The sequence below is a fragment of the Drosophila rhopaloa genome, unplaced genomic scaffold, assembly GCF_018152115.1.
Source record: "Drosophila rhopaloa isolate 14029-0021.01 unplaced genomic scaffold, ASM1815211v1 contig_2, whole genome shotgun sequence".
In the NCBI taxonomy this organism is placed as follows: Eukaryota; Metazoa; Arthropoda; class Insecta; order Diptera; family Drosophilidae; genus Drosophila; species Drosophila rhopaloa.
Window position 1 is genome coordinate 22,894,206 of NW_025335083.1, and position 24,144 is coordinate 22,918,349.

Below are 24,144 nucleotides of genomic sequence, written 5' to 3' on the forward strand. Positions count from 1 at the left end.
TATACTAAATGACTATATTCGAAAATTCCTCTTCAATAATTAAAGTTCAAACTAAATTGCCCAGAAACCGTAGGCCCAGCCAAACAATCTCAAACTCATGTCATAAATCTCGGCAAACTTTTGCAGGCGGTTAAAATAAAAAGCAAAATTATTATAAATCAATTATTGAACAAATCAAATGAACATATTGAAGTTATATTCCACATTTCCCAGTTATTTCTGCTATTATGTCATAGCTAACCAACTCAACCAGAACAAAAAGTGGGACAGTCCAACACTTTATTCCTTTCGGCCAACTGGGAAAGTCAACCGAGCGGGCTCTGACAACACTTTCCGTGCTCCATTCGCCGGAACCAGCCAAGCCAGTTAACCGCAATAATTTATGCCTTTGAGCCGTGTTTGAGCCAAAGTCCTTTGTTTGTATGTGTGCGCGGTGTGTGTAAGTGTTTGTCGTGTCTGTGCGACTGTGGGTGTATTTGTGCGGCCACATAATTTTGCCTATTAAAGTAAAACACTAACAGCGCTTATCATTATAGCGGAGCACAGGAAAAACAAGGCAAACAACGGCGAGCATCTCAGTTACATAGCGCATCCTTTCGTCGACGCCATTTTGTTTAGTTTATGTTGTGTCAGTGTGTGCGAGTCTCCGTGTCTATCTGTGTGTGTGTGTATGTGTGTGTGTGTCTAACGGGAGAGTCGCTGCCTCGCACTTCCTAATGCAAAAATGCGACTTTTCAGCACAAATTTTTAGCAAAATTAAAATATTTATGTTGCCGACGTGCTTAATGCCCGTGCTGTTTCGCCCCAAAAACCCATACACCCACTTCCCCTCACTTTCCACCCCCCTTTCCCGTAACCACCACTCTTGTTTAGTTTTTGCAGTGTATGGGTTTCCTGGTCGTGACTACGTGCGTCGTCCGGATGCTGGCGATGATGAGCAGCGGCTGTGTACCCTAACCGATAAAGGTATATCACTTTATACCATTTTTTAGATGCACAAAGTTAAGGGCAAATGCTATGGAAAGTAAAAAAACTTTTAAAGTTTGTATAATTAACAAAATGATATTCCTAGTATAAAGTCTAATAAATGTAATATAAACCATAATGTAAATATATAACAATATTGTAAAAAAATTAAAAAAACCTATTCTAAAATAAGTTCTACAAACAGATAAGTTTTATTTTCACACAAGTAGTAGTCATTCTTTACGACACTTAACACAACAATTTTTGAAACTTTGAACTAATAGATAATAATTAGTTTAACATTATTCAAGGTATTGTAGTTAAGCATTTCTCCCCTTAAGCAATGTCATAATATATACTTGACATTCCACACCCTAATCAGACACGAGTCGATTCAATTTTATTGCAGTCTAAGTCTCCCTGAGTAAAATTAGTAGACGAGCACAAAATGAATACCTTTCAGCTTCCCAGAGCATTTCGCATTCGATATTCACCGTCGAATTATATATTCCTTTCCTGTTTTAATGTTGCCGCGTACACAGACACACTCGCTCGCCTACACACACGCACCCAGAGGCAAATGCCCTGCATTAACTTCCTTCCTGTCCTACTCTCTCACTCTCTCTATCTCTTTCTTTTGGCAAAAAGGACGACACTGCCACTTAATGTTCGCGCTTTAGCAATATGAAATGCAGAGAGAGGGTCCTTCGTTCTCCCACCGATTCCGCTGCAAACTGCAGTTACGCCATATTAAAAACAATATATTTAAGTCAACTTTCGGTCTGGTCATTTATGGCCCTTCAATGACCATTAACTATTTACATTTCTGGATGCACTTTGTGCAGATGATTTACACTTTGTAATGTGTCATTTAAATGATGGGCAAGAAACTGGATTTGGTGAAAAAGTAAATTAAAGCAAACTCCTTAGGTCCTGTTCCACTTACTCTCCAGATATTTCTTTGGCCGGCCTCTGTTTTTTCTCCATTTTTTGCGTTCGCCCTTTACATTTCCCATTTGGCGGCTGCTCCTTGTTAAAAACGCTCGAAATTTATGACTATTTTGGGACCTGCGGCAGCTTGCGGCTGAAATGCTCTTAGATTTTTCCACTCTGCCTTTTGCGGTTTGCTTCCACTGGGCTCTTTTTCCTATCCATTGTCCTGGGCTGTGGTCACAGGGTTTAAAGTTTAAACAATCCCAGATTTGCGTTTTAATTGTTGCCTTTGCTTCCAGCAAGTAAAAAAATATTTGGCGAGCTAAAGTGTTTGTATTGCAATTTTCAAAGTAGAAAAGAATTTTTCAGTTGTGCTTTTTGCTGAAAGTTTAGGGGTTTTACCATTTAAACAGAAGCTTACTAAGACTATCCATATCCTAAAATTATAAAAAAGGCTAAAAATATTATTAAAACATAACATTATTAGAAGTGTCAATAAAAATATAAAATGTACTCAAACTAATCAAGGAAATAAACCTCTCTGTAAAATTTATATTAAAAACAAAAGAGATCCTCAAATTTCAGAAAAAAAGAATCCGCACAAACATTGCTGCACTGCCCAAAATAAATGATTCATACAACCCTTCAAATACTTTACACCAGGATGCTCAATTTGAAAGTTTGAACAAAAAGCACAGAAAAATAAGTTCTTTCAAAACCCTTCTTCTCAATTTTTCAGTCGACTGCATTTGATTTTATTTCATTTCTCAAGCCAGCCACGACAGATGGCAAATAAGTTGCCCATACGCCACGTTGTTCACAAAGAAACGGGAAAAAAAGAGGAAGCACATAAAAAACCTCAAGAAATTCAATTCCATAACAAATGAAGTGCAAAACAGATGTCCTTCTGTTCACAAATGTAAGCTGTGAACTTGGAAATAGGACAATGAAAATACAAAACGGAAATTAAGTCGACTGCCAGCTGAAAATAGTTATAATATTCAATGTGACTTTTGACCTCTTGCTTTGTTTTCGCTGCTCTTTTTTTTTGGTCCTCTTTTTTGCGCTGCCCTGCAACTTAAATTTAAACAACTAAAAGCATGTATCTCTCCCTAGTTCTGGAAAATGAACAACAAATCTGCTGCTGCAACTCGCAGAGCAACAAACTAAAACCCACAAAAACCGAAACCGAATGTGGATGATGGAGAGTGTTTGTGTCGATGAGACGGCGGCCGCATTTCGCACAAATATTGACACTTGAGCGGGGAAGAGGGCGCGAGCTGCGGGAAAATCTCCACCCTATCCGAAAACCGCATCAAAACCCAACCTGTCCAGGCCATTAGATGATTTATAGGTCAGAGATGCCAAACCGAAGCCGAAAAGGAAAACAAAAGCGAAACCGAAATGAAATGAAATCGAGGTCTGGCAACTGCAACAGCGATTGACAGAACTTGTGCAGCCCATGGACTTGTGCACTGAGATACAAATCTTTTGGAAATAAATATAAATACTTACTACAGAAGAGATAACATTTTCTAGTAGGACAATACTCCCTATATTTAAATCGAATTTCTATTAGTTTTATTTCCTAAGCTTCAAATAAATATACATATGTTAAAGAAAGTAACTCTTTGCACTCCTTAAAAAATCAAAATACAATTCTTCATTTCTTTTCCACTCTGCATCTTTTGGCTTCTAAAATTGGAAACAGACACATTTCAGACGTGCCACAAAGTGTTTCCTCCTTCATCTCATCCTTCGTCCGAAGTAATTAACGAAAATGGCTCCAATAAAAATATACTAGAGTATGTGGATTGCATTGACAGCATTCAGGTGTAGGGATATATACGAGTGTGTATTCGATTTCACACATGTCGAGTTAGAGTTTGACAGCGGGAAAGTGTAAGCTTCGACTGGCATTGTTTTGCGCTTTCCTATTGTTAATTAATAATTCACAAGATTTCGGAACAATGGATTGGATAGATTCGGGTCATGGTTTGGTGAAGTCTGTTTACTTTCGGACGTCGGGAAGGGATATCGATCTGCGAGCAGATATGCAAAAAGCATCTCTATTGTTTTACACTGGATTTAATGAATTTGATTTCAAGCGAAACGGTGCTTTTCATGTTTAAAACAATAAAACAATAGCGCAAATTTAAGGTGCCTTTAAATGTTGTCGATAGTCTGCAAGTTATTACATTTTACAATTTGGATTACGTCCTACCCTTGTAAAGTATTTAAGCTTATATTTTATTAACATTTGATTTACTTAAGGTCAGGTCACGCCTTAAATATGACAAAAAGATTTCCCCAAAATCGTTACCCAATTGCAATGTCCTTTTTTCCTTTTTTAACTTTCTCCTTTCACATTCTCATAACCTCCTCCTTCTCCCCGCAGTTATTAACTATTCATAACTTTGTGAATTCAATTTTAGCAACCAGTCCTGCACCTCCGCTTATCCTTCCACACCCCGATCCAATCAGGGAATTCCCCCGGCTAGGATTTCGTTCCCATAACAGGTAAACACTTTAAGGTGTCATATGTAGCTAATGTGCTGGCAAAACTTTATGCGATCAAAACGAAAATGAAAATGAAACGGAAGACCCCACCTGAATGAAGCTGACCACAGCAGGATATTGCAGGTGTTGGCAGGACATAAATTCAAATTTGTAACACAACTTGTTTCAGACTGGAACTGGGAAACGTGAAGGGAAAAAAATTGAAATTAAAAATTTCTGTGTTCGAGGGTATGACAATAACAAGGCACCCACATCAAGCATTTGTCCGGTCGGCATTTGCCTTTCACTCCATCTCCATTTGCATCCGTGTGTGTGTGTGTGTCTGCGTGTGCCAATGTCCTTCGTTCGCATACATGTGCGACATTGTTGTATGAATATTCGTGTGGCACTCGCTCGTTTATTTGCTCGCATTACAATTACCAAAGGACCAAAAGGACCTCGCTGCCAGTACACGTACGCAATTTGTTTGCACACCTCCACCTCCAAGGGAGCAGGACTAGTCACTAGTGTTAGTTTGCCCAGTTACACAAACAAATTAATTTCAGCCAGACACTCGAAATGTTTAGAACATTGGGCAATGTTTGTAATTGAATATCGTGCCGGGACCGGACCAAAATTTCCCTACCGAACACCAGTGGGTCAAATTATGCAAAACTAATTATGATTATACAAGGAGCATCGCATTGTCGATGGGTTCGCTAACTAGAATCGAGGCCAGGATGTCACAATAATGTGTCAAATGACGCGTGGCATTGCAAATTCACTGGAGAATTCCATTACAAAGCTAAAAATGTGCATGAACACGAAATACACAAAATGTCACATTATTACAGCCAACTAATTGGTGTTGGGTCCAAATTATTGACGACATTGAACGATGACGACGAGGGCTTCAGCCTTCATAAAAGAAAAATAATCTCTACTGTAATTACAAAAATTGAAAGCTTACATTATGCAAATTGAGTTTATCTGACGGATAATAGTAAAATGACAAGATTAATCGGTTTTTTTTTTAATAAATATACACACATACAAATCTAGCATGGGATATATCATAAGTAATTATTTAAGTAATTAAAACTAATGTATACATAGTAAGTGAAGAAAAACCAACACATTTTAATAAACCGATATCAAAAATGAAAAAAATGTATTTGCTTTGTTTATTATATTTTATTTATTTGCCAAGCGGAAGTTTTGAAGCGGCGCCTGTTTACAGGATATTAAAAGGACACGTAGTCATGCATATAAAGTGCCGACGGTCACATATGGAGGCTGTCCCCACGATGGTTTTCCCTCATTTTCCACAGTTTTTATACACTTTTTGGATGGAGCAAAGTTATGAGGCAGCCAGCGCAATGCCTGGCCAAAAAAAAAATGTTTTGTGCTCATTTTTATTTTTTAAGTTTCTGCCGCCAACTTCTTTTGTGAGCTGTCAGAACGTTAAGTGTTCAACGCGCCTTTGTGAGCCACAGAGAGAATTTTAATTAAAACTCCTAATGAATTTTTAACACGAACTCCGGCGCAACTTAAAGAGCAGAAGCCGAAAAAGCCGGAGACAATCCCCGGCGAATTGCCTGTGGTTTCTTTGCCTTAACTCCTCTGCCTTTTTTTGTGTGGATGAAATTATGACCACAAGAGCAGCGCCAAAAAGTCATCACGTGACCACACAATTGTGTGGTCAACACGTTGACCCCTTGATGCCTTTTGGCCCGGAGCCCGACCCCGTTATCCCTTCGAGATTCGGTGCTAATGACATTTCAACTATTTTAATCTCCTCTCTCACTCGGCATTAATTAAATTGCAATTTCTTTTGGCTGCGGTTACTCCGTTTGGCGCCTTGTGTGGGAGTATTTGCACATTGTGCGGCCGAAAGTAAGGGAAATCTATGAAGATAAGCCCCCAACAACTTGCGATTAAATTGACAACCCAATTAGCTAAGGACCCTCCGGGTAGACCATAAATACTTCGAATATCCGGCGAGCAAACAACAGCAAGAGATTGCATAAATCTCCAGTTGGAAGGGCCAAAAAATAAAAAATAAAGAAAACGATTGCCAGGATAACGGAGCGCCAAGGATGCCGCCATTCTGCATTAACCCGATGGCTGCTCTTGGCATTATTTAAAATCACAGAGCCTTCAAATTGCATTTTAATAGAATTTATTGCGCCGAACCGATTTCGCCAAACGAGAAAAATACCCAGAGCGAATGCGGAAAAAAATAGAAAAAAAAGGGAGAGAATAATTTCGTGCCACTGCAACACTTGACTTTCCATGTTGTTTGAAGCAATAAAATGCTATTCTCGAGCAGTCGCATTGATACCCCGCCACTGGGAAAACGGAGGAGAGGGCGAAAAGGATACGATAACAATGGCAGCTTCTCGCAGCTGAGCTCCTGCTAGGAATAGGACCCGGGCTCAGTGCAGTCGAGCGCATCAATTCCGCCATTTCACAATTCAAAATGCGAAATCCGTTGCCAGGACGAGATGCACAAATGCAGCACAAATTATTACTTGGCATGGCTCCAAAATGTTTTAAATTACAATTTGCAAAATATATTTATACGTCTTGCACAGCAGGTTTGCTGCCCCCGCCAATAGGGAAAATAGGGTGAAAGGCGGAAAATGGGAAAGGGGAAAAACTGCAGCCGCAGGAAGCCATTTAGTTCGGCTTTTCAGCCCCGAGGCGAGGTCATAATTCTTTCATTAAAATCAACAACCAAATGGCAACTGTTGTCTGTCGCCCAGAAGATAAACTTTGCTTGCCACTTTTGTAAATAATTTATCTTCCATGGCCACCACTGCGTATGCGTGATAATCGTAATTACCATAAGAGGTTTCCAACAAATTGCAAAAGAAAAGCAGTTCACTTGTAAATTAATGGTTGGCAATTTGCACTTATATAAAATGGGCAACGTCTAATAAATTCGGTTTTCTAAACTTTTAGAACAAACAGGAAAACTTAAGAGTCAAATTTGACAATTTTATATTAATTATATATTATATTAAATATAGCTAAGAGGGAAATTAAAAGCCTTTTTAGAGTGAACACCCTGTACATGTCTTTCACAAATACTGTTCAAACCTGACTGCGAATAAACATATTTTTAAAATCATTTTTCCAATTGTATTGTTCAATAAAAGCGGTCAGCAAACAAAAGCTTAAGCTGCATAATCCATACCAAAGCGTGACAAAATAAAACAAAAATGAAAGTTAAGTAGATAATAAGGCTATTAAATAACCGCTTTTCAACCACCCAAAACTCTCCAAGTAAAAACTCAAAAAGGCACGCTCCATATTCACTAAAGTTGTCGGTATAAAATGAGTTTCAGTTTTCATTTTTTAGCACTCTGTGATCTATACCCGTTGGATTAACAAATTTGTCTCAAGAATGCTGCTGATAAGCTTTCTCCTACTTTTGTCAACTTCCCAAATTCTATCGGAATCCCTGTCGGATGAACTATCCATAAGCATAGGACAAGTTCCCTGGCAGGCTTCTGTTCAAATAAATGACAAACATCATTGTGGAGGAGCCATATACAGTCCGAATATAATCTTGACTATAGCTCAGTGTGTGAGACAAGCCGACGTGGATATCATATCAGTACGAGTTGGTTCTTCCCTGAAGAGCTCAGGTGGCCAATTGGTGAAGGTAAAAAAAGTTAGGATGCAACTTCTGGGATTGCGGCCCAGTGATGTGGCCATTCTCAAGCTGAGCTCACCATTGGAATTGGGCAGCGAGGTTCAAGCCATCGAACTGTCCCAAGAGCTGCCAAGCCCTGGAACAAATGCCACGGTTTCTGGTTGGGCACAACCCAATGCGTTGGTACCCTCATCGGAAATATTATTGAAGGTAAATCTTCAGATCCAGGACCAATTGAAGTGCACGGCAGAAAAAATTTTGAAGGGGAGAGTAATAAATGTGGACGAGTTGTGTGCTGCCCCCTCGGGAGTCATACCCCTCGCCTGTGAAGGATTCGTCGGCGGTCCTTTGGTTTCCAACAAAAAACTAGTGGGACTCGTTTCCTATAACAACGCCTGTGGTTTCCTCAATTCGCCTAGTGTATATGCAAATATTCCCATACTTCAAGGGTGGATCAAAACCACTGTTCAGCTTCTGCAGATTTTTTAACCAGGATATGTTGCTAACTAAACTATTTTTTAACAGATTAATGTAATCACCAATTAAGCCCTTCCCCTGAAATATTTCCAAAAACAACTGCTAACTAAAAAGAAATCCTTGACAAAATTGGCTCACAACAAAAATAACTACACAAATATTTATATTTGCAAATTGTTTTCGTTTACCCATAAAATGAATACACGTGCGCACAACTTGTTTTTTGAGGCTACTTGTATTGCGGAATTGAAATTTAATTCATTTGCATTTCATTCTATGATCTGGGGAGTGCGGCTCAGATGAATATTAATAATACGACCCATAAGCCCAATAAATGCTCATGATTCCTCCCGTTGCTCTCGCAGTTGCTCTCATTTTTGTTTCTGCTGTCGCTGGCTGGCTCTGCATTTTTATGGTTATGAGCCTTTTTGTAATGACCATTAAAATTGGCATTGTTATGACCGTTGTCAGCCATGAGCCATGAGGGGGTTTGACCCACAGAGGATGACAGGGCAAATAAAGCCAGGGATGAAGTCGCGATCAGAAGGGGATTTAGTGAGGCTCTGATGATGAAAATCTGAGTTATTATCGTTTTTAAAAAAAAAAGCAGTCCAAAATCATAAAACTAATATGTGGTATTCCATAATATTACGAAACCATATATACATCTAACCAGATAAAAAAGCTTCAGAAATCAGTTATTTAAATTTTCTAAACTCCATAAAAAATGATTTAAATTTCATTTACTAATTTACTCTTCACTATATTCGTCAAAATGGAAAAATCTTTTTTTAATATTGATACCTGAATCGGAGTTAAGTCGGTAATGCAACCCTGCAACGCAAATCAGCGGGAGAAGCAGCATGTGCATTGTCAGCTTAATAATTACAACGCACACACGCATAAGTCCACACACATAAACTCAAGCACACACACACACACTCAGACACACACACATATGCACACTGACAAACAATTGCCGTTGCATCTGCGAGCAATTTGAACATGGAAAATTCGCTGGCGAACTGAAAACTGAAGGGAAAAACCTGCTGGAAAACTGGCAGACATTTGCACGTCGTCAGCGTCGACACATTAAAATAAATGAGACTTTTGCCTTAAAGCAGCTGCTGTTGTTGCAGGTGTTGCTGTTGGTGTTGTTGCAGTTGCAATTATTATTGCCGCTGTTGTTGCAGAAGCATTTCCACGTTTTTCCCAACGCCTTGAAAATTACACGCAAATTACAATGCATAACGAAGAAAGCTTTCACTGAGAGCGAGCGGAAAAAGGAGAGGAACTTCCTTTGCCCTTCGACTTTCGGATTTCCCACAGCCTCTGCCTCCGCCTCCTGCCACGCCCCCTGACCTCATTTATCCCTAGAAAAAAAAAACCGAAAAAGCGTTGCCTCCTGCTTAATTACATTGTAAAACTCATTGGCAGTCGGTAGGATTCATTGCCAGACTTTGCGATCTGAAGTTTGGGCAACCCATGGAAATTCCTCACCTTTTGTTGCCCCATTTTCTTTTGTGGTAATTAAATTGAACTTTTGTCTGCGGCTTTTTGACAGTTGAATGCATTTAACAATTCGACAAGGTGTAAAATGGCACAAAGATTCTGGCTGCGGAAACTGTGTGCAACTTAATGCGAATGAAGTGGGGCTTCACTCCCTTAAAAGAAATTTAATTTCAAGTAAATAACTCCTTCCAGTTTAGAGTTCTGTTTTTTGTTTCAAATTCTTATTTAAATTTTTATGTAATGTAACTTTGCCTTTAAGTATCAGATTTATTTGAAGCTTTAAAAGACTTTTTGAAACTTTTCCCTGAGCAACTTTTCCCTGCCCGTGTTGCAAGCAAAAAATTAACAATTAAATATGTATTTTCAAAATGTGTTTCACATAATTAAATTCCAGGCAAACGTGTGGACTCACCTTTAAGATAATTTTTTTTTGTCTTGACCCAGGGAATATCCAAAAAGGTCCTGTTTTACAGGCACCCCTGGGATGGCACATTTTCAGTACTGCAATATATGAAAACATCACGTACATCAGGACACCACAGGGTCCCCATTCCCCACCCTCTTTCCTGTCATTTGCTTACTGAAATTAAAAAAAACCGAAAATTCGCCATAAAAAATCATAGTCTACTTTTTGGGGTCACCCTTATGATCACTTCTTCTTTTTCTTGCTGGGCTTTCGTGTGTATGTGTGTGTATTTAAATTTTACCATGTTTTTTATGCTGTTGTTTTGAGCGTTTCTCCATTTTTGTTGACTCGCTTTTGTTGCAGCCAGTTGAAATTTCTGCGGCATGATAGCAACCAACTTTGGCGTGATGCCAGTAACACGTATGCGTGTGTTTTTGGATATTTGCGATGGTGTGCTTGTCACTTGTTGACGGTGTGAAACTGAAGCAACAGCAAAAGTCGCCCTCCGTTCGGTTGTCGCCCCCAAAAGTGGTTTATTGGGTTTATGGTTACGGTAACGGTGGCTCAAAGTTATAGCTCCTTCTGCAACATCCACACAAATGGAACATTCTGCGAATCAGTGTGCAGGACAGTCCGAAATTATTCTGATTTCGCACTGATTTTTAGAGGTAAAGTTAGAATAAAGGTTTCAGATTCGTTGATAATTATACGCTATTAAGCTAAAATGGAATAATTAAAATGTTAACGCTATAATATATTATTTTAATCTCCATAGATCTTAAATCATTCGTTTTTTTTTGCCATTGTACTATCTTAAATTAATTTATACAGCTCTAAACTTTTTTCTTTTTTAATTACACAAATAAATTGCAATAAAACAAATAATTATATATCATTCATCATGATGAACTGCTAAGCGTTTCAGTCATAAAAAAACACAATTTAATTTTATTGCTAACGCACTAAGCTGGAAGCCATGAATATAGGAATAGAAATTGAATCAAATATATTTTTATCATCATCAATTCATCACAATCTTCATTCCCAACGCACAATGGTGCCAAAACTTGGCGGGTAAAAAATTCCATTTTAATTTCCATGCCCTAGTGACAAACAGTCAATCAAAAAGCAGTCCAACAGGAGGAGGGGTCAGAGGTCGCAGGGAGAAAGAGCTTGCTGCTGCCATAATTTCACCTTGACACCTTTGTGACCCGTTGCCACCCGCTGCTCATCCACGCCCACGCGGATATTTATGGCAGGAATTTAAAATTAATGATGTGTGACATGAAATTGTCGCCAAAAAAGAAAAAACGCGGATAAAAAGCGCTAGGATAAGCAGAAACTCTAGGAAAATGTGGCAACAGACATCCCGTTTCATTTTACTTCATTTTGTCAACGATTTCCCCCAAAATTTCCTAATAAATTATTATAAAAAAATAAAATTAAATGGAGAATGAAAATAAAGACGCTCTTTCGTCAGAGAAAAGTCCTAAAAATCAACCGCTCCAATTACTGCAGCATAATGATGCCAAGTTCATTGCCTGCGATCTGAGGAGTCGGGATTTGGTCAAGTGCCGTAGTTGTCTTACTCCCTTTTGCGAAAAACCCATCAAGGTTTACCATAATTCCCGAAATTACCTGGCCTGCAGTATCAAGAGGTCATTGTCCGAAAACTCTACAAGGTCACTGCCAACAAATGGTACTTTAAAGCCAAATAAAAAACTTAGTAAATCACTGCGGCATTGGTATGATTATCAAGGATGTGCTTCCCTGTGCAAAACCTCAAAAAAGGTCATAAAGGGTATCAGACTATCTGTACTAATAGAACACAATAAATACCGAAAACTCCATGGCGCAGGTCCCCTGAAAATGGATTATCAATTATCTATCTATGCACAAGAATGGGCAGATGTAGGTACAATAAACCGATTGGAATTCGAATAATTCTAGGTTTTATTCTTCGGTTTTTTAATCTCTCTCACTGAGATTAATTTAATTTATGTTCTGTTGCAGCACTTGGCTGAACAGAACCTCCTGGAAACTCGACCTCATCCTATTTATGGCGAGAACATAATGTGTGTCCGTAGATCACTTTTCAATGTGGAGCAAATAATAAAACTCTGGTACCAGGAGAAGTACAATTACGATTATTTGAAGCCAGGTTTCGATCTGTATACTGGACATTTTACTCAAATAGTTTGGTGGGAAACAGAGTTCCTGGGAGTTGGTGTGGCTTCCAAGTGGGTTTAGTTTTCTATTTATCCTAACACACCTCGGAAATCTATTAATTTCTTCTCTAGTGATACTCGTATTTGCATTGTGTGCAATTATAACCCACCTGGAAATATAAATGGCCATTTTCAGAAGAATGTCTTACCAAGAAAACTCCTAATTGAATCGAATATGGAGCTGCCTCCGTCCCAGGACATAAAGACCTAAAGAGTGTACAAATTTAAGTTAAATATTTTGTCAGCTTGTATATAAATTAAGTAAATAAATATCCAAAAAACAAAATACTTTAGAAAATAATAAGTCAACTTAAGATACAGGACCCGTTTTGCGTTTTTATTACTCTTGCAATTTGGATAGTTAAAATTAAAAATTACTTTTTAGGAGGCACATTATCTTTGAACAAACCCACAACATTGCCGGGTGGATTGTAATTGCAAACCACCCAAGTTCTGTCCGCTCTGTGGACAAGAAATACATTAAAAGTTTATAATATATACACAAATACTCACTTTCGAGCCACACCCGAACCCATTTCCTTTGAGGACTTCCAGATGAGCTGTGTGAAATGTCCTGCAGTGGGTGCAAATTGAGCCTTGCTGAAGTCGTAGCTATTTATCTCCCGATACCACATTTCCACAGGTAAATCCCCGGTCACATCCATTCCACCTGAGAGGAAAATATTTTCGCCATACTTGGGATTGGATCGATGTGCCATTATGTTCTCATCACGAAGATGCTGTGGGGTTATAAAAATAATATATATAATTCGTATAATGGTAGGATATAATATTATATATATCCCAACTTACATTAGCCCATTCTTGTGCCAATTTAGTGAGCTCAGCATTGATGGTTAAAGCCGGGCAGCCATGCATTGCCCTGTATTTATTGGTGGTATTGAAGACCTCTTTTAAGAACAGATCATTGTTGCCCTTGGTATCCTGACCCCTGGGACCTGGAGTGCGCTCGTGGGTTTTGGGTATGGGCGCTACTGATCTCTTGGCCATTTTTCTTGCGGGTCGGGGAGCTCCCAGGTCCAGTTAAGTAAAATTACTTATATATTATGACATTTCAGGTAGGTTAACTTGATCAAACGTTAAATTATATATTATATTAAGTTCTATCTATAAAAAAAAAATTTTACCACTGGTACATTAACCTATATTAAGATGAAACTAGATGTTAATAGCTGCTATAAAAGAAGATCCTTTATTAATTTTTAAAATTGATTTTTTGATTTATTGAATTTAAAATTAAAAACTAACATAAAAGAAGTACTTCAAATTTTCCTAAGCTTACTTATTTTTCACTCAACACTTTAGCCATTATCCGCGCTTTTTGGGGAAGTGTCTGCTTATGGCTAAAAACCCTTTCGTAGCCCCAAATAATCTGGCCTAGACATCGGGATTAACATTGTGATTGATACCGCAAACACAGGCTGCGGGTGATGGGGCCACAGAATGTGCCCATCCATAGACACAGATTTGACAGACTGTTAGAGGAGGAGAACACTCCCCTGCTTCAAGCACATCCTGCAGGATCTGATGAATGGATTAACCAACGTGACGTATGAGTGATGTATGAACGCAGGGGCCCGGTTATTAATGAGCCATCGTTTCTTTCCCATATCCAGCCATATGCTACGCACTTCCGGAGGTATAGGCAAATCAGGCAATCCGAGTGGCATTAATTGCCGATTGAGTCGAGCTGAATAATGTGAGTTGGCTGACATGGAGGCCTGCTTATCAAACGCCCGCAGCTCTGCCCATCGATGTGCAAATTTCGATGTCGAAACACTCGCAACATTAAATTATTTAAGCGTAAGTGTGTGTGTGCGGGAGGGAGTTGGGCAAGTGTGAATCCTTAATGAGTTGTGCAAATGCAAATCAATGGCCCGGTGGATGTCGCTGCTCCCGGCAGAGATTAAGCCAGTATGCCGATGTACGGATATTCGGCCATAGCCGCAGGACAAGCCGAACCGCTGAAATTATCCTGTTTGCCGAGAGGTAGATAAAGGGCCAGAGGATTGCATTTGATATACTAATGTACCAGTCACTACATTATATCCCTGCGCATTGATTAATTGGAATTTATTGCAAAAGTGCTTTAGTTGGTACTCGAAGCTAATATAGTATCGTTGGACATCGAAATTAGTTCTAAAACGATAAAGAAGTTTAGAATTATCAATCAATTTAATTTTTTGTAAATTAATTAATAGTTTACTTACCAAGTAAGTGTATAGTTTAAGGTATTATAAATTTAAATTACATATTTGTGACGATTTTCTTTCAGTTTCCACTAAAGCCCCCCTGGAAAATTGAAAAAAAAATTGTTATGCCTGCCTTTAATATACGATTTCCATGGCTTCTGCCTCAAATTTGATTCACAGTCGCGTCATCCGCACAATGCGCAATTCACAATTGCGGTGGAGATCAGATGAGTGTGTGGTTGGGTGGTTGGGTGGATCGGTGGTTGGGCGGCTGAATTGTTGGTGTTGTAAACTGGCCGCAGTCAAAGCGTAAAACGCATAGCGCACACGTTACTTTGCTGACGATTTAATTAATTTCGCAAATTTGGTTTCGTTTATTTATGCATTGCTCGGCGAGTGGGGGACACAGTGCGCGCCATACGCAAAATAAATACAGCGACTCCCTCGGATTTCCAGCATATGCGGGCATTTTATACTTCACACATACGAATACAGGTTCTGGTATCTGGGCAAACAGGCTCGCATTTCCATCTCGCGATTCGATGCAATGACAACCACACGGCATCTGTCGCCGGATGCGCTTGATTTCACATGCGGATCCTGCATTTAATTCCGATTCCCATTGATACGATTTGGTCATGTTTTGGCAGAGAGGAAGTATCATAAAAAGTTGTAGCAAAAAACAATTTCAGTTTTATACGGCTTAAATGTGCCAAAAAAAGGGAAAAGAGAAATAGGCTTAATTAATTCTCTTTCAATTTGAAGCCAAATAAATAACTCATTTGCAGTCAATGATGCGCGTTTTTTTCATTTGACAACATTTTTTCATACAAATCATGTGAATTTTGTTGTAAGATTTAAGTGAAAGCTATTTAAAGCTCTGCATGCATAAAAAACCGATAAATATATATGTTGCAAATCAAATTCTAAATGTTTGAAAGCCAAGTAAAATGATAGCTAGATTATTTAAATAATTTTTGTGGTGTGATAAAATACTTTTAAAAAGTTCTTTATTTACCACAGAATAACTCTCCTTAATCAAATTACTATATTCTTCTATTTAGTATCACATGCACTTTAAATCCTTCAACAAAGTAGCAAAAGGCATGAAGTGCTTTTCCTTTTTTCCACTTTCCAACTGCAACTGTAATTCAATTAGTCTGATGCCGTTCCTGTTTGACCCTCGGTAATGTCAATTAACTATAAACTGCAGCTACAGAAATAAGTCACTGATCAAATCGAAAAAAACAAACCTCATTCGCCGGTCGAGAGCTCCTTGAATTCCTGATCCCCGCGAAGGCCAGTCAAATGGAAATTTTCCACCTAAACGACATAAAATTTGCTACCAAATCGGTTTATGGCAAAGCGAAAAGTTTTCCGAATTTTTCCACCGTTTTCCCTTTTTTTTGGCCAGGATTGCTATCGAGCGACTTAAAACTACAACAACGCAAAATTTGGGTCCGTTTTTTGCGAACCACATTTCCATGGACGACTTTTTGGTGTAGAAATTTTTGGAAATTGCATTTGCATGTGTGCGAGAAAAAAGTCAGCCTGGCAGTCATATTTTGCGCCTTTCGGCCATAAAAGCTAAAATGTTTGCGGCTCAAACGAAAGGCGAAGCGAAGCGCAGGACGCGAAAGTGGATTACGAACGGTGGCCGCCGTCGCCTGACTCCTCCAGGAATCCTCTTTTGAGCTACTGCCTCCTCCCATTTTGGGCCACCACTACATAGAAAAAAAGAGAAAAATGTAGTTTGTGTTCCAAAACTCTAAAGAACTGCCTTATTTTAAATTTATAAATTAAAATCCGATTATATTAGCTTATTTCATTATCCTTTAATTGGCTTTACTTGTAGGTTTATTTTATAAGAAAATTAAAAATGGTTTCTAATTCTTTAGTTCACTTAATTAAATTTTATAGAGAAAATATTTTTAAATAATAAGAAAATTAAAAATGGTTTCTAATTCTTTAGTTCACTTAATTAAATTTTACACACATATTATTTGTATATAGTTAAGCTAATGTTAGCAGACTATTTTTAAACACTTTAGTCATTTCTGTGCTTATTGAATTAGTTTAATAAGCCTTTCAGCTCATGGGACATAATATATTCAGGCTTGAAACAAAGGTTAATTTCACAGATATTTTCTCCAGTGTAATAAACCTCAATTCTCCCCTTCTGATCCCCTGCAATCTGCTGTCATTCTGTCTCCATCCAATTGGCGTTGCACAGAACAGGTGTGTTCCGTGCACCTGGCTGCAGATTTCTGAGCTCCTGTTCGAAATGCCACCTCCTGCGAGGGGAGGGGAGGGGTCGGGGATTGGATGTTGAGGGGGGGCACGTCTGAGTGCCCCTCTTTGTCTATTCAATTGAGCGGGTTACACTGCCATGGAGATCGCCTTGCCTCCGGCTAAATGGCTGGGCCCCGTTTTTTTATTGGCTCTCAGTTCTGATGCAATAAAGTTGGCTAAAAGTTCTCGCGTCAATCGGTGGTGGGGATTTTTCCGCCGCCAGCCAAAGTTGATGTGAAAAGTGCGTAAATGTGAGGGAAGCCAGGATTGAAATGGCATTGGATTTAAGAACTAGTTAGGGATTGGTTAAAGTAGCTAGACATCTAAAACTGGACACTATGCAGGCAAAATAAGTAAACAGTATTTGGTCAATTTATCAAGTTAACCTATAGTTATCTAAAACAATTGTTGAAATCAGTTATAAGCTATAAATTAAATGAAACTAAAGTAAAATTAAATCAGAAGTTGTAAATTAACCGCTCCTTTCTTTAAAGGGAATATAATATGAAAAATATGAATTGTGCAACAAGCAAACCAAACTCATTCCACATGTAAACCAGAGAATGACGGCTGCCCAAAAATTGCCCTGCATTTTTTACTGAACTTTAACCCATTTGAAAGGCTTTCATTGGCAAAGGCAGCCTGCCAGTTTTTATTATGCTCATCAAATGGGTATAATTCAATTTTTCCAATCGGAGAAATCGCAGCACGATTCACTATTCGCGTACGTTAAATAAATGGCGAGGGCCATAAGCACCAGGGGACACGCCCCTGCCGCCCCCAAAATCCCACCAATTTCCGCAATTTCCATGGGTTGCCAACTCCCGAAACGAGTGAAACAATCGTCCATTTTCAAGTTGGGCCATAAATCATTGTGGCATTGCATTTGGTTGCATTGAAAGTTTCCATTTTCCTTTTGGCTTTTGCCGTTTTTCATTTAGTTTTGTTCGACTGGCTGGATAAAGTAAAAAGGGGGTTTTGAGTTGACAATGCCACATTAATCATACGCACATGTATGCCGTCCAAAATGTTTCTTTAAAAGCCCAAGAAAATTGCTGACGTTTATTAAAACAATAAACAAATCATGCTGTTGCATAGCCGAAAAAAATAGGAGATAGAGCAAAATGGAAAATTCAGTTAGGGACATTTCCCCCACCGATGCATAAACATGTGGCTCACGTAAAGAGCATAAATATTTTAATTCTTCCAAAATTTGTTGATAGTTTTATGGACTTGCCAACGAGACATGTCCCAAGCTTAAGGATCTGACCAAAAAGTGCATTTCTATTTTTATTTATTTGCCTCAGCTGTTGACTGGGAAATAATTTATGTGTCTGCCTTGCATTTCAATTTATTTCACAATTTCCGCTCAGAATAACAAAACTTTTGCCCAAGAATATAAATTCAAAGTTTAGCAAAAGCAGATGAAAAGTTAAAATTATGATATGAGCAAAACGTCTTAAGTGAATAAGTGAAATCTAATGGGTTTTCGTTAAATTTCAGATCAGATCAAAGCGGATTTAGTTTATAATTGAATAAGGAAAAACGCATTGAGATTTCTGAAATCTTTCTAGCAAAGAGATAATTTGATTATTTTACTGTTGACAGCAAAACATGACTCTTTTGTGCAATTCCCCACTCGACAAGCTGACTTCCCCCAAACTAATTTGTCAAAAAATAAAGTTCACAAAAAACCTGTCAAAGAAAAAGGGAAGACTCGGCGAAGCATAAAATTTAAACAAACATATGTAAATATTTGTTTACTCTGGCAAATAGTTGTATTCCCCTCGAGAGCGAAAGAAGAGCCCTGCCTTCTCGAGCTTTTCCCCCATTGCCAACTTTGTCTGGGCAAAAAAAGAAAAAGGACCCGGCAAAATTTCGATTACCCACTTCAACCCACTTACTCGTACCCTTCCTCCAGTTTCCTGCGCTGTTTACTGATTCTCGTTGCACTTGCCCAAGTGCGCTCCATTGGGATGCAATTAAATACTTCGCATGAGCGGACAAATAACAGTAGCTACGAACTATGAACCTCCTTGCGAAGGTAAGGCAAAAATGCTGAAACCAAAGGAAAACACTATTTGTATTGGTTCGCTTTCTGAGTTTCTCGTTTCTGTTTGTCATTTTGTGATTTTCGCATTGCACATTGCTTCAGTTTACTAGCATTTAATTAAAAATCCAAAGGTTGTTCCACACAGATATTTCAAGCCATAGAACTGTTTACATTTCCCATCGTCCTTTAACATTTCTGTTTTTTTTTAATATTACTATTTGCATATAATAGCCTGTCCTTAACCTACCTTAAGCTTTAAATACCATTTAAACTACTTTTAGTGAAACTATTCAAAGGTTTTCCAAGGTTATCATATCCAAATGAGCTGCATTATATACAATTACTGCACCGATTGTTGCATTTCTACTTAAAATCTTATTTAAATTCTCGTATGCTCACTGCTTGGAAGGTTTTCGGGGTGTCCTTTTGGTATGTAGGGATAGCAGCTGTTGATTCGCTGCGTTGACGTATTTTAATTTATAATGCAATCGCTGGAATCGGCTCCATTTGGGATTCGAGACATCCCCTTAGGGGCGAAGCCTTAACAGCTCCATATTGCGTAACCCCTCCGTTGACACCTTCCCTTTTCAGGATGTATGTGTTCTGTAGAAAAACACTGAAAAGAAAGTTTAAAAAAACTGCTTATTACAACACATCAAATTATACTAATCAAAACTATTAAGTGGGATTTATATATTAAAAAAAAAATGTGTTAAAATTGTGTATATTTACATATACAACATTTAATAATAATAACCAATTGTTAATATATACATTTATTTTCCCTTATTTTTATTTTTATTTATTTATATTTTTGAAGGTAATCGTCTCCACTCTTCTAACTTAGTCTCCGTATAAAGGGGTTTATAAGTAAAATATTACTTTTAAAACACTCGATTTTTGTGTTGTTTTTTCTCAGTGTAGAAGCGGCTAAGCACGCGTATTGTGTCACCGTCTGACGCGTTTTCTCTGCCTCTCGGATTTTCCATTTCTCTGTGTGTGTTTGCTCTCGTGAGATTTACAACGTGACAGCGCACAAGTCCAAAAGTGGTAATGTGAAGGGGAGGGAAGGGGAATCCGAGATTCCAGGGGCAGGGATTGGGGCAGACCCTTTAGGTTGACCCAAGGGGCTTGCACCTGGGGAACAAAATGACTTCGACGACGACAGCGACACGTGCCTAGGACACTGATTTATATGTTTTCCATTTTTGTTTTATTAGCGGCCTCGTTGTATCTCGCCTCACCTCGCCTCTTCCCACTTTTCTTCGCTCGGGGAAAACGTGCGTGGAATTAATGAGGACTTTCCGCTATCTCACTCCGCCAGTTGTAAGCTGGAACACTATTCTCTCCCCGCCCTTTAAAGCAGTCTGCTGAATGGGCAAATTAAAATGGGCATGAAATAATCATAAATTGCGCATTGGCGCATTAAAATTTCCATCGCTTAAAGTCAAGCTTCCATTTGCCAGACGATTGAAAGGGATAAGCTGCGGTGGGGTGCGGGGGTCTGTGCAGACGATTTTCCGACAGCTGTGGGCACCCCATCAAAGTGGAGAGGCGGGGCGGGGGAAAGGGTAAAAAGGTGCAGCGGAAGCTGGCAGCTATGCCACCGGAAATGGCTGCGTATATCCTGGAATAGGAAGCCATCGCCATCGCCATCGTTGGCAATAGTTTTGCGGTGCTTTGGTCGCAGTTGCATTTGTGTTTTACGATATGAATAGATCGCAGATTGGCGGACTGCCGGGAAAGAGGTAAGAAGAGGTTGTCGGAGGCTGTTCTGGTTAGCCGTTTCGACCAGATTATTTTTAAAGTTATTAAGGGTTTTTATTTTGCTATATCTAAGTTATTCAAATTGAATAATTCTAGCAAGCATTTTGCATATAGCATCTATTGCAAATACAAATATAGACATAAGCTCTAAAATTCCTAGAAACAAACAAAATAAAAATAAAAGTATTAGGCTCTCAGAAAATCTAGTTAACCCGAAATACTATATTGTCATAATATAATTACTGATAATAATTTGTTTAATTCTCTGTGTTTATCTGAGATATTTGGAACTCTCCCAAGGCCCAAATGCATTCTCTTTATCAGCCAGCCAACAGATTTCGTCCGCTGCCCAATTGGCGAACAAAGCCAGAAAACCGCGGCGAGATTTTCATTTCAATTTGCTGCCAAAAATTCCCACAGACGTGCAGGAGGGATTTTCGTGAAAAGCAGGAAAATGGAGAGCAAAATCCAGAGGAGGAATATGGAAACGGCAGCTCAGCAGACACGCAGTCGTTTTGGTCGCTCGTTGGCCAATTTAGTTTTAACGTTGCAGCTGCTGCCTGTGTTATCATTCAATTGCCGCCTGCACTGAAATTTTGCATACCAGGTAGAAAGATTATTAGTGGCAGGGTTAAAGGTTATGCTTATATCCAGGGGAAAACCAAAAGAGAAATTCTGACTATTTCTTGTTCTATAAGTAAGTTTATTAACATCATACTACGATAGTTGGTGTTAAACAAACATTTAAAGTAAAGGCACTCTTGAAATAAAATTAAGAAAAAATATTGCTTTTGTTTTCAATGTTCAGTTATTAAATTTTTTAAATTCCCCAGCTTTTCCAAGTGCATCAGATTAACGTCCATAACTATGAGTAATGACAGTAACCCCCATCTGCAGGCCCGTCAAGGGGTTTTGCCGGATTCTGGTCAGGTTTAATTGGGCAAGTGCAATGCTCACTTTGAGCAGGCCACTTGACTTTCCAGCTGAACAGCGGCCTTCGATGGAACGCCTGGCAAAATTAGCCTAACTAACCCCTGGGGTCGGTTGGCGCCCCATTTCCCTGTCCAAGTCCCTCAGATCCCATTCTCACCTCGACCCCAAAAGGCGATAGTTGTTGACAAGGATAACAGGCCGTTGGGCATTTTGACCCAGCGTCAAGTGCATGACTATCTGATTGCATTCAGTGCGAGTTTTGGCCGGAAAAGCGTTTAAAACATCGAGCTGCGTGGGTGAAAACGTGCTCGGAATTTAAGCTGCACTGGGAAAATATTATTTGTATAAAGACAAGCTGAAAAATGTAGTAACACAAATAAAATTGTTGTAAAATTTGTGGATATTATTTATACAATGATAAAAACTAAGAACGAACTTAAAATATTTTATGTGCACCCAAATTTAAAATATGATTGAGTTATTTAATTTTTCCTCTGTGAAGCTAGTATCAGATAGAATTCTAATCCCGACGAGAGCTGGCTCCGCTTGCATACCAAATTGGCTTAATTCAATAAAATTTTCAAACAAACTTGTTTCTGCGGCCACATTGGTTATGAGTCAGCATTTTAAATTGCTTTTGTTTGCAGCCTGAAGCTCCATGGCCGCGGGCCATTTTTAGCTATGCTGCTCAAAAGTCTGGAAAGTAATTCTATTAAAAAAAAAATAACTGCCTTCGGGCAAAATAACTAACTACATCAGCAGCGATGGAAGTGGAGGGAGTGGGGTTCGAATTCGATAGCATTTTAGCTGGATAAACAAATTTCTTTGGCAAGCGAGCAAGAGCCAAGCAAATATGAAATTCCATTAATTTGATGGATGCTCCGGGCGCCGAGAAGTGGAGGAAATATGTGATAGCGTTTCGAGTACAACACCATGCACCCAACGGGGCGTATGATTAATGCAATTTTCTGTTGCCGACAGGCAAGTCAAACTCAGTGGAAATGCATTTATTAATGAAGAACAAATCATTCCGAAAGAGCAATCTAATATCAAATACGTAATATTACTGTTGGCGAACATTGCATTTGAAGTAAAGGTATAGTTAATGCCAATTACACTTTTTTACCCTTTTAAACTTTTAACTGTTTTAAAAAAAATATTTAAACATTATCTTCACCTATTACCCTTGGAATTCGTTTCTAGGCAAAAGTTAGTTAGTTTTCAATGCAAAGTCAGTTAATAATAAAACTTAATTAAAATCTAATAAAAAGGACCTCAATTTGAAATTATTTTCCAAAAATTTATGAAAGTCATCCGATTAAATTAAACGTTTTTTTAAATAATTTTAGTACAAGTCTGTAAATTATGCAACCTTTATTTAAAGAAGTGATCAAACTACAATAGTTTATGGCAAGTTCAAAGCCTTCGAATAGCGTTTAAGATCCAAGGCTTGAGCTCTGCCACGTTAGCATAGACTCCAGGGAAATTTGGATGAGCACATATTCTTCCATAGGAGACTATTCCTACCAGCGTGCCATTGAACACCAAAGGACCTCCCGAGTCCCCTTTGCAGGAATCTCTTCCCGGAGCAGCGGCACAGATCATGTCCTTGGTGATTTCTCCATAGTGTGCTTCTCGGCAGGCATTCTGATCCACAATAGAAACCGTGGTCTCTAGTAAAGTATCAGAATACTCCTTACCCTTTCCGGTCCGTCCCCATCCAGAAACCGAGACTAATGATCCAGGTGGAGGGGAACTATTGGCCAGTGGAATGGATCTCACACCGGCGCCCATTCGAAGACTGGTCTGAAGTTTGATCACTGCTATGTCATGTGATATTTCATAGTAAAGACCATAGTCCTCATGTTTTAGGATTCGCAAAACCTTTACCACTTGTCCGCCGAAATCCGGATTCGTTGAGCCCACTCTTACCGAGAAAGTAGCAGTTTCATCGTCACAGTGAGCTGCCGTTATAACTACTCTTTCGCTATATATGACCGCGCCGCAATTAGAAATGCCATTTTTAAGGAGGGAGGCCTGCCAGGGAACCGCTTTAATCGACACCGAATGACCTCCCGCGATGCGTTCCGGAATCCATTTGGAGGTGACCAGGGTAGCGCTGAAGATCAGGAAAATCCACTGGATGAACATTTCGAACTAGAGTTTAAGGAATGAGTGACTTAGAGTTATATGATCCACTC

The 24,144-nt window shown here is 38.9% G+C and overlaps 4 protein-coding genes across 5 annotated transcripts; 2 read left to right on the plus strand and 2 right to left on the minus strand.

Moving 5' to 3' along the window:
* Positions 1-7,755: 7,755 nt before the first annotated feature.
* On the plus strand, positions 7,756-8,894 carry LOC108037450 (trypsin alpha). The gene has a single exon (XM_017114005.1). The coding sequence runs from the start codon at positions 7,811-7,813 to the stop codon at positions 8,549-8,551; it is 741 nt and encodes a 246-aa protein (XP_016969494.1). The 5' UTR covers positions 7,756-7,810; the 3' UTR covers positions 8,552-8,894.
* Positions 8,895-11,869: 2,975 nt separating this feature from the next.
* On the plus strand, positions 11,870-12,971 carry LOC108039715 (Golgi-associated plant pathogenesis-related protein 1). Of its 2 annotated transcripts, XM_044459799.1 has the most exons (3): positions 11,870-12,368; positions 12,471-12,697; positions 12,758-12,971. In XM_044459799.1, exons 1-3 carry the CDS (start codon positions 11,904-11,906, stop codon positions 12,894-12,896), a joined length of 831 nt encoding a protein of 276 aa, XP_044315734.1. In that variant the 5' UTR covers positions 11,870-11,903; the 3' UTR covers positions 12,897-12,971. The 2 variants fall into 2 exon arrangements, with proteins under 2 accessions (XP_044315734.1, XP_044315735.1); XM_044459800.1 differs by lacking the exon at positions 12,758-12,971 and having other exon boundaries at positions 11,870-12,372; positions 12,471-12,561.
* Positions 12,972-13,001: 30 nt separating this feature from the next.
* LOC108038893 (Golgi-associated plant pathogenesis-related protein 1) lies at positions 13,002-13,747 on the minus strand. The gene is made up of 3 exons (XM_044459802.1): positions 13,499-13,747; positions 13,199-13,425; positions 13,002-13,147 (listed from the first exon to the last, which is right to left on the minus strand). Exons 1-3 carry the CDS (start codon positions 13,694-13,696, stop codon positions 13,060-13,062), a joined length of 513 nt encoding a protein of 170 aa, XP_044315737.1. The 5' UTR covers positions 13,697-13,747; the 3' UTR covers positions 13,002-13,059.
* Positions 13,748-23,300: 9,553 nt separating this feature from the next.
* Positions 23,301-24,094, minus strand: LOC108036943 (trypsin delta-like). Its single transcript, XM_017113354.2, has one exon. It carries the CDS (start codon positions 24,092-24,094, stop codon positions 23,360-23,362), a length of 735 nt encoding a protein of 244 aa, XP_016968843.1. The 3' UTR covers positions 23,301-23,359.
* Positions 24,095-24,144: the final 50 nt, after the last annotated feature.

Excerpts from the sequence above, each read along its gene's own strand:
- LOC108037450 (XM_017114005.1), top strand. The coding sequence starts at position 7,811 with ATGCTGCTGATAAGCTTTCTCCTACTTTTGTCAACTTCCCAAATTCTA.
- LOC108039715 (XM_044459799.1), top strand. The coding sequence starts at position 11,904 with ATGGAGAATGAAAATAAAGACGCTCTTTCGTCAGAGAAAAGTCCTAAA. Across the intron at positions 12,369-12,470 it reads ATGCACAAGAATGGGCAGAT|CACTTGGCTGAACAGAACCT; the intron begins GTAGGTACAATA and ends GTTCTGTTGCAG. Across the intron at positions 12,698-12,757 it reads GGAGTTGGTGTGGCTTCCAA|TGATACTCGTATTTGCATTG; the intron begins GTGGGTTTAGTT and ends TTTCTTCTCTAG.
- LOC108038893 (XM_044459802.1), bottom strand. The coding sequence starts at position 13,696 with ATGGCCAAGAGATCAGTAGCGCCCATACCCAAAACCCACGAGCGCACT. Across the intron at positions 13,426-13,498 it reads TGGCACAAGAATGGGCTAAT|CATCTTCGTGATGAGAACAT; the intron begins GTAAGTTGGGAT and ends ATAACCCCACAG. Across the intron at positions 13,148-13,198 it reads GGTTCGGGTGTGGCTCGAAA|AGCGGACAGAACTTGGGTGG; the intron begins GTGAGTATTTGT and ends TCTTGTCCACAG.
- LOC108036943 (XM_017113354.2), bottom strand. The coding sequence starts at position 24,094 with ATGTTCATCCAGTGGATTTTCCTGATCTTCAGCGCTACCCTGGTCACC.